We start from the raw sequence: 9377 nt of genomic DNA, 5'->3' as shown, positions 1-9377 counted from the left end.
ACCTATAAACTTTCCAACCTTCAAATTCCAATTGTCGCCAAAAAGAGCCAAATCAACCTAGGATCCCCTAAATACAAATTTGAACATACGTCTATGTCCAAAATCATCGTACAAACCTATTGGAACCATCAAAACACCATTCCGGGATCGTTTACACAAAAGACAAACCTCGATCAACTATTAAAACTTGAGCTTCCAACCTTGAAACTAAGTATTCCAATTCACTCCAAAACTTCCCCAAAACTAAACCAACCATCCCCAAAAATCACAAAACAACAAAGATACAAACAAAAAGCATAAAATAGGAAAATGGGGCTCAAACACACAAAATGGCTGGCTGGATCATTATAAGTTATCATTCAATAAGACGGGAAAAATGAGCATATAGCACATGTAATACACATGTTATACAAATGAATTATCAAAAGGAAGTGTATAGCGCATGTATCATTGCAGCGATATTGTAAATAGGAAGTGTGTCACGACCCAAAATCTCATATGTCGTGATGATGCCTATCGCAAATAACCACGCATCTTTAATTTAAAACATACTGGAATAAGCTTAAATAGTAAAAACCTCATAATTTACTAATAAAAAAAAGTACCGCGACTCAATAAAAAATCCCCCAGAAATTGGGTGTCACTGAGTACATGAGTATCTAAATGATAACATAGTCTTACTACTAACCACTGTCTAGAAAGATGGAACAGTACAAATAAATTGAAAAGAAGTAGAGTCAAGGCCTGCAGACGTCAAGGCAGCTGCCTCGATAGTCTCCAATAGATAAAGCTCCAAGCTAGCAACTGTCGTACCCAGAAGTACCTGGATATGCACACGAAGTGCAGAGTATAGTATGAGTACAATCGACCCAATGCACTCAATAAGTAACAAGACTAACCTTGGGCTAAAAGCAGTGACGACCTCAGAAAGGTACAGTCCAAATTCAGATGATAACGGTAATACTCAGAAAGAATTCAAAAAATCAATTGATAGACAGTTCAGAAATATGGACATGCTTTCAAGTAATTAACAGTTTAAGCTCAACACGGATAAAATATGCCAAGTATGACTGACATGAGGAGTGCTACATCTCTATATCTACATGTCAATGTACATGTCACATGTAATGCATCACAATGATGGCCTCCCGTACTCCCACTCTCAGAGTACTCAATCTGTCTGTCTCAACTCTCACTCATCTCACTCAGTCACTCAGTACTGTACGGTACCTGTGCTCACTGCTGGTATGTTACGGATCCTGCCTAAGTGCAAATAAAACCTGCTGCAGTGCGCAACCCGATACTATCATGAATTAATGATTTCTGCTGCGGCGTGAAGCTCGATCCTATCATGAATCAATAATACATGATGCGGCATACAACCCGATCCCATCATGAATCAATAAAACTCCCTACGACGTGCAGCCCGATCCCATCATGACTCACTCACAATCAGAACCTCAGCCTCACTCAGTCATCAATCTCTCCAGTCTTTCGGGCTCACAACACTCATGCCAATAGCCCAAAACAATGATACATGATGTAAGAATAAATGATATCAGGGACCGAGATATGATAAGCAAATGATGAATGCGACTGAGTGCATAACTACAATTTAAGAAAATAACTTAACAATAAAAGAACAACCTATGTGGGTCCCAACAGTACCAGCACATAGCCTAGACATGATCTCTAACATTAATCACAGCTCAATTTCTCTAACACATGGAGTAAACATGAATAATAGTAAGATTAGATGACGACATCATTCCATAGAATCAACCGAGTCACAATTACTACGGTGCACACCCACATGCCCGTCACCTAGGATCTACATCACCTCAACACCAACAACATAACATGTGTTTCAGGAATTCATACCCTCATAACCAAATTTAGAAGTGTTACTTACCTCAAACCGAGTAAATCTCTACTCCAACAAGCCCTTGCCTCGCGCGTCGGTCTCTGAACGACTCGAATCTAGCAACAAATAACTCATTACAATCAATACGAGCTATGGAAATCAATTCCATATGAATAAGCTAAGTTCTTTAACAAAAGTCAAAAAGTCAACTCAAAAGTCAACCCTGGGCCCACATCTCAGAATCCAACAAAAGTTACAAAATCCGAACACCCATTCAATAATGAGTCCAACCATACCAAAATTACCCAAATCCGATACCAAATCGCCACTCAAATTCCCAAATCTTACTCTCTAATCCCTAGTCCAAAATTCCCTAAATTCCACCTTAAAAACACATAATCTTGGTGGGAAATTCAATGGGTATTCAATATTGATGAATAAAAAAGATCAAAAGTGTCTTACCGCTTGTAACATAGAGAAATACCCTTCAAATATCGCCTCTATCCGAGCTCCCAAGGTCCAAAAATGAAAATCAATCTCGAAACCCTTCGAATATATACACTGCCCAGGCATTTCGCACCTGTAAAGCCAGGGGTCGCACCTGCGATCCCGTTATTACGGAGAAAATGTCGCTTCTGCAAAGTCCACTAAAGCCCCGACCTAGTGCACCTACGGTCCCCTCTTCGCACCTGCAGGACCGCATCTATAGAAAATCCCATCGCTTCTGCGATCACCATCCCTACTTCTCAGCTCTGCATCTGCAGAATACCTCGCGCAGATACACTTTCGCTTCTGCGGATTTCTCCTCCGCACCTGCGCTTCCCAGGTCCCTTCTCACTTCTTGCACCTGCGCTTACCCTGCCACACCTGCGACCAAACCCCTCGCAGGTGCGATCACACTAGAAAGTCCACAATCTCAGCAATGCTTCAAGTCCCATTTTTGATCCTTTAACCATCCAAATTCCACCCGAGACCCCCGGGACCTCAACCAAACATACCAACATATCCCAAAACACGATACGAACTTAGTCGAGGCCTAAAATTGGCTGTAAATCATATTAAATAACATCAAAAAGATGAATCGCACCCCAATTCAAGCCTATTGAAACTAATGAATTTTTAACTTCTACAATCAAAGCTGAAACCTATCAAACCAACTTTGATTGACCCCAAAATTTGCACATTAGTCATTAATGACACAACATACCTATTCTAACTTCCGGAACAAAAATTCGAGCCCGGTAACCATAAAGTTAACTCTCCAAACTTTAATTTTCCAACTTTCGCCAATTCAAGCCAAAATCATCTACGGACCTCCAATTTAATATACAGACAAACTCCTAAATCCAAAATCACTATACGGAGCTATCGGAACCATCAAAACTCCATTCTAAAGCCGTTTACAGATAAGTCAACATCCTGTCAACTCTTTCAACTCAGGCTTCTAACCTTGGGACTAATTGTCCCAATTTATTTCGAAATATCCTCGGAACCAAACCAACCACCCCGTTAAGTCACATAAGAACAAATGAGCATAGAAGAAGAAATAAACGGGGGAACGAGGCTATAATACTCAGAATGATTGGTCGTGTCATTACAGTCTCCCCCTCTTAAACAAATGTTTATGCTCGAAAGGGTCTAGAATCATTCATGGAGTCTCAAATAGGTGTGGATATCTGCTCCGCATATCCCGCCCGGTCTCCCAAGTAGCCTCCTCGACTAGCTGCCCTCTCCATTGCACCTTCACTGGAGCCATATTCTTTGACCTCAACTTTCAAACTTGTCGATCCAAAATGGCCACCGACTCCATATCATATGTCAAATCCCCATCTAACTGAGCCGTGTTGAAGTCCAAAATATGAGACGAATCGCTAAAATACTTCCAGAGCATGGAGACATGAAATACTGGATGAATACTCGATAGACTAGGCAGCAATGCAAGCTTGTAAGCCACCTCCCCAATCCACTCAAGCACCCCAAACGGGCCAATATACCGAGGGCTCAACTTGCCCTTCTTCTCGAACCTCATAACACCCTTCATGGATGAAACTCTAAGCAATACCTTGTCTACCACCATGTAAGCAACATCACAAACCTTCCGACTGGTGTAACTCTTCAGTCTAGACTGTGCCATGTGAAGCAGATCTAGAATCAATGTAACCTTGTCCAAAACATCCTGAACCAAGTCAGTACCCAATATCCTAGCCTCACCTGGCTCTAACCAACCAACTAGAGACCGAAACCGTCTCCTATACAAGGCCTCATACGGAGCCATCTGAATACTCGATTGGTAGATGTTGTTGTAGGCAAACTCTACAAGCGGCATAAACTGATCCCAAGAACCCCCAAAATCCATGACACAAGCGCATAGCATATCCTCCAATATCAAAATAGTGCGCTCGGATTGTCCGTCTGACTGAGGGTGGAATGATGTACTCAACTCAACCCGCGTGCCTAACTCTCACTGCATTGCTCTCCACAACTGTGATGTGAACTGCGTGCCCCGATCTGAAATGATGGACACCGGCACACCGTGAAGGCGAACAATCTCGCGGATATAGATATCAGCCAACCGCTCTAAAGAATAGGTAGTCCCAACTGGAATGAAATACATGGACTTAGTCAACAGGTCCACAATAATCCAAATAGCATCAAACTTCTTCGATGTCCAAGGGAGCCCAACTATAAAGTCTATGGTGATAAGCTCCCATTTCCACTGTGGAATCTCAAGCCTCTGAAGCAATCCACCCGGCCTCTGATGCCTGTGTTTCACATGATGACAATTTAAGCAGCGAGCTACAAACCCCTCTGAAGCGTAGATCGCGTGATGAGCTAAATTTGAAAATCTCATCTCATACTGGGTCACGGACATACCCTCCTGGCGTAGCTGCTAAAACTGCCTATGCAACTCCTTCATGCCGGTCGGTGGAACAAACTTCTCCAAGAAGAGAATGGAGAACTCGTGCCATATAAGTGGTGCAGCACCGGCAGTCATGCTCTGCTCATAGGCCTCCCTCTATCTGAAGGCTGCCCCTGACAACTGAAAAGTAGTAAATGAGACCCCACTAGTCTCCAGAATACCCGTCGTGCGAAGAATCCACTAGCACCTATCCAAGCAGTCCTGGGCATCCTCAGCCTCAGCCCTACTGAATGATGAAGGATTGAGCCTCCCAAACCTCTCTAGTCTCTTCTGCTGTTAGTCACTCATAGGGGGACCCACCTGGGCCTGAACAACTACAACTGGCTGGGCTGGTAGTACCTCAGTGTCTGAAGTTCCTGCACCACCTGCTCTGGAGTGCGGGCGGCGGGAGTCTGAGTACCTCCCCCTACCTGAGAAGTGGCTGGTGCAGCCTGAACTAATACAGCTTGAGCAAGGCTAGTGCATACAATAAATATCTGAACCAAAGTCTCCTCAAGGCCTAGAATTACAATGGGAACAACTAGTGCATGAGCTGGTCCTACCGGCTCAACCACATCTGGGATCTGCTCCTGAGCTAGAGCAATTGGTGGCTCTACAAGTGCTGCTCTAGCTGTTGTACAAGATGCACCTCGGCCTCTACTACTACCCCGCCCTCTCGTGACCCTAGCTGGTTGTATTAGTGGCCGTCCAGCCGATTCGGTAGCACGTATCTTTATCATATGTGAGAGAATAGAATAACAGAAGTTTAGTTTCTGAAATCAACAAATCCGCACGACAAGAATACAAGAATGTGAAGTCTTTCCTAAGGGTTCGGCAGCCTCTTGAAGATAAGTACAGACGTCTCCGTACCGATCCACAAGACTCTACTAAACCTACTCATGACTCGTGAGACCCATGGATCCTAGGCTCTGATAAAAATATTGTCACGACCCAAAATCTCACATGTCGTGATGGCACCTATTGCAATGCTATACAAGCCAACAATTCACAAATAACCACGCATCTTTAATTTAAAAGATACCGAAATAAGCTTAAATAGTAAAAACCTGATAATTATCCTCTAGAATCCGGGTGTCACTAAGTACACAAGTATCTAAATGACAACATAGTCTGACTACTAAACACTTTCTAGGAAGATAGAACAGTACAAATAAACATAAAAGAAGGAGAGTCAAGGCTTGCGGATGCCAAGGAAGGTACCTCGGTAGTCTCCAATAGATAAAGCTCCAAGCTAGCAACCATCATACCCGGAAGTACCTGGATCTGCACACGAAGTGCAGAGTGTAGTATGAGTACAACCGACCCAATATAGTTAACAGCTAAAAGCAGTGACAAGCTCAGAAAGGTACAGTCCAAATCCAGATGATAACAGTAATACTCATAAAGAAATCCAAAAATCAATTTGTAGACAGTTCAGAAATGTGGAAATGCCAAGTATGACTGATATGAGGAGTGCTGCATCTCTATATCTACAAATCAGTGTGCATGTCACATGTAATGCATCACAATGATGGCCTCCCGTACTCCCACTCTTAGAGTACATAATTTTTCTGTCTCAACTCTCACTAAATCACACTCAGTCACTCAATATTGTACGATACTTGAGCTCACTGCTGGTATGTCAGACTCTAGAGGGGCGGATCCTACCCAAGTGCTAATAAAAACTGTTGCGGTGTGCAACCTGATCCCATCATGAATCAATGATACATGCTGTGTAGTGCAACCCGATCCCATCATGAATCACTAATACATGTTGCGGTGTGCAACCCGTTCCCATCATGAATCAATAAAACAAGCTGTGGTGTGTAGCCCGATCCCATCATGAATAACTCACAATCATACCCTCGGCCTCACTCATTCATCCATCTATGTAGTCTCTCGGGCTCACAACGCTCATGCCAATCAACCCAAAACAATGATACATGATGTAATAATAAATGATATTAGAGACTAAGTTTTGATATGCAAATGATGAATGCGACTGAATACATAACTGCAATTTAAGCAAATAACTTAACAATAAAAGAACAACTTCTGTGGGTCCCAACAGTACCATCACATAGCCTAGACATGATTTCTAACATAAATCACATCTTAATTTCTCTAACACATGGAGTAAACATGAATAATAGCAAGATTAGATTACGATACCATTAACCGAGTCACAATTACTATGGTGCACGCTCACACCCCCATCACCTAGCATGTACGTCACCTCATCACCAACCACATAACACTGTTTCAAGGATTCATACCCTCAGAACCAAGTTTAGAAGTGTTACTTACCTCAAACCGTGCAAACCTAGGTTCTGGTTCGACAATTAAGCTTAGAGAAACATGAATAAATCCAGTCCATCCCCATTATTACATCAAAATCAACCATCCCCAATTCAATGAGATCAGACATGGTGTCCCGACCACGCACCGTGACATCACAATCACTATAAACTCGCGCTGCCACAATAGTCGCCAACCGTAGTAGATACAGAGACCGGCTCATGAAGTTGTTCTGGTTCTATTCCAAATTCCATAGAAACATAAGGAGTGACATATGACAAAGTGGAACCGGGATCAATAAGAGAATATAGATCATGAGATTGGACAGTCAATATACCTGTGTCAATATCTGGAGAAGCCTCTGAATCCCGACGCCTCCGCATAGCATAAAATCAAACAGAGTCTGCAACACTGCCCTAAGGTGACCGGCATGGTCCTCTTGATGGCGTGAATATACAAGAATATCGTTAATAAACACTATCACAAAAGAATCAAGGAATGGCTTGAAAACGCGATTCATAAGATCCATGAAGGCTGCTGGGGCATTTGTTAGCCCAAAAGACATCACCAGAAATTCAAAATGCCCATACCGGGTTCTAAAAGCTGTTTTCGGAATATCCCGCTCCCTAATCTTCAATTGGTGATACCCGGATCATAAATCAATCTTGGAGAAGTACCTAGCACCTTGCAATTAATCAAATAAATCATCTATCCTTGGTAGTGGGTACTTATTCTTGATTGTGACCTTATTAAGTTGCTGATAGTCAATACACATTCTCAGTGACCCATCTTTCTTTCTTAGAAAAAGGACCGGTGCGCCCCAAGGCGACACACTTGGCCGGATAAAACCCTTTTCTAACAAATCTCTCAATTGTTCTTTAGCTCCTTCAATTCTGCCGGTGCCATTCTGTAGGGTGGAATAGATATAGGATGCGTGTCTGGCTTCACATCAATCCCAAAATCAATCTCCCTCTCTGGTAAGATCCCAGGGAGTTCATCCGAAAAGACTCCCGGAAATTCATTCACAACAGGCACGGACTCAAGTGTAGGTGTCTCAGTATCGGTGTCCGTAACCCGAACCAAATGGTAAATACATCCTTTGTTGATCATTTTCGTGGCCTTAAGGTAAGAAATAAACCTACCTTTTGGCACTACATCACCACCCTTCCACTCAATAACTGGCTCATTTCAGTTCTGGTTTGGCAATCAAGCTTGGCAAAACAAGAATAAAGCCAATCCATCCCCATTATCACGTCAAAATCGACCATTCTCAATTTAATAAGATCGGCCACGGTGCCCCCGACCATGCAACGTGACAACATAATCTCTATAAACCCGCGCGGCCAAAATAGACTCACCAACCGGAGTAGATACAGAGAACGACTCATGAAGTTGTTCTAGTTCTATCCCAAATTCTATAGCAACATAAGGAGTGACATATGACAAAGTGGAACCGGGATCAATAAGAGCATATACATCATGAGATTGGACAGTCAATATACCTGTGACAACATCTGGAGAAGCCTCCAATTCCCGACGTCTCTGCATAGCATAAAATGTGCTAGGTCCTCCCGAATTCTGTGAAGCACCCCTAGCTGCACCACGCCCTGCGGGTGCTGGGGTGCCTCGAGCTCGAGGTGCTATGGATGTAGTAGCGGCAGAATTAGCTGGCTGTGACGCACCTCTACCCATATTTTAGCGGGACGAGCAGAAATCTCTCTGAATGTGAACCCTCAAACCACACCCATAGCATACTGGTAGGTCTACAAAACAGGACCTAAAGTGCATCCTCCCATACTTAGGGCATGGAAGCCTCTACTGCTGAAACCTTCTGTCGGGCCGACCCTGTTGGTGGGTTCCCATGTTGCCCTGACTGGGTCCAGATGACTGTGCACCCATCGAAGACTGGGCGAATGATTGGGATGGTCCTGATGATGCTCCCCTGAACACCGACCTACCACCACTACCACCGGAAGAACCACCAAAGTTGCCCACAGACCGGGCCTTGCTGCTACTCTGACGCTCCATTCTATTCTTCAATTTGAGGGTCTCTATGGCTTGAGCGAATGCCACCATCTTACCATAGTTCATATCGTAATTCAAAGCAGCTATAGAGGCCTCATTGATAACCCATGGGCTAAGACCCTGTACAAACCGGCGCACTCTAGCCTCCATAGTGGGCAACATGTGAATAGCGTACTTGGACAGGCACACAAACTCCATATAGTACTCCCACATATTCATACTACCCTGCTTCAGGCTTTCAAACTCAGCGGCACGAGCTACCTTAGTTTCGGTAGGCAAGAAATGATCCAT

The 9377-nt window shown here is 43.5% G+C and overlaps 2 protein-coding genes across 2 annotated transcripts; both read right to left on the bottom strand.

The window, feature by feature from the left end:
• Positions 1-3638: 3638 nt before the first annotated feature.
• LOC138892531 (uncharacterized) lies at positions 3639-4139 on the bottom strand. The gene has a single exon (XM_070176261.1). It carries the CDS (start codon positions 4137-4139, stop codon positions 3639-3641), a length of 501 nt encoding a protein of 166 aa, XP_070032362.1.
• A 4737-nt stretch (positions 4140-8876) lies between these two features.
• LOC138892530 (uncharacterized) lies at positions 8877-9377 on the bottom strand. The gene has a single exon (XM_070176260.1). The coding sequence runs from the start codon at positions 9375-9377 to the stop codon at positions 8877-8879; it is 501 nt and encodes a 166-aa protein (XP_070032361.1).

Source organism: Nicotiana tomentosiformis, chromosome 5, assembly GCF_000390325.3.
Source record: "Nicotiana tomentosiformis chromosome 5, ASM39032v3, whole genome shotgun sequence".
NCBI lineage: Eukaryota > Viridiplantae > Streptophyta > Magnoliopsida > Solanales > Solanaceae > Nicotiana > Nicotiana tomentosiformis.
Note: the sequence above shows the minus strand (reverse complement) of the source record. Positions and strands in the feature narration are given on the sequence as shown.

Coding starts and splice junctions, on each gene's coding strand:
- LOC138892531 (XM_070176261.1), bottom strand. CDS start 4,139: ATGGCTCCGTATGAGGCCTTGTATAGGAGACGGTTTCGGTCTCTAGTT.
- LOC138892530 (XM_070176260.1), bottom strand. CDS start 9,377: ATGGATCATTTCTTGCCTACCGAAACTAAGGTAGCTCGTGCCGCTGAG.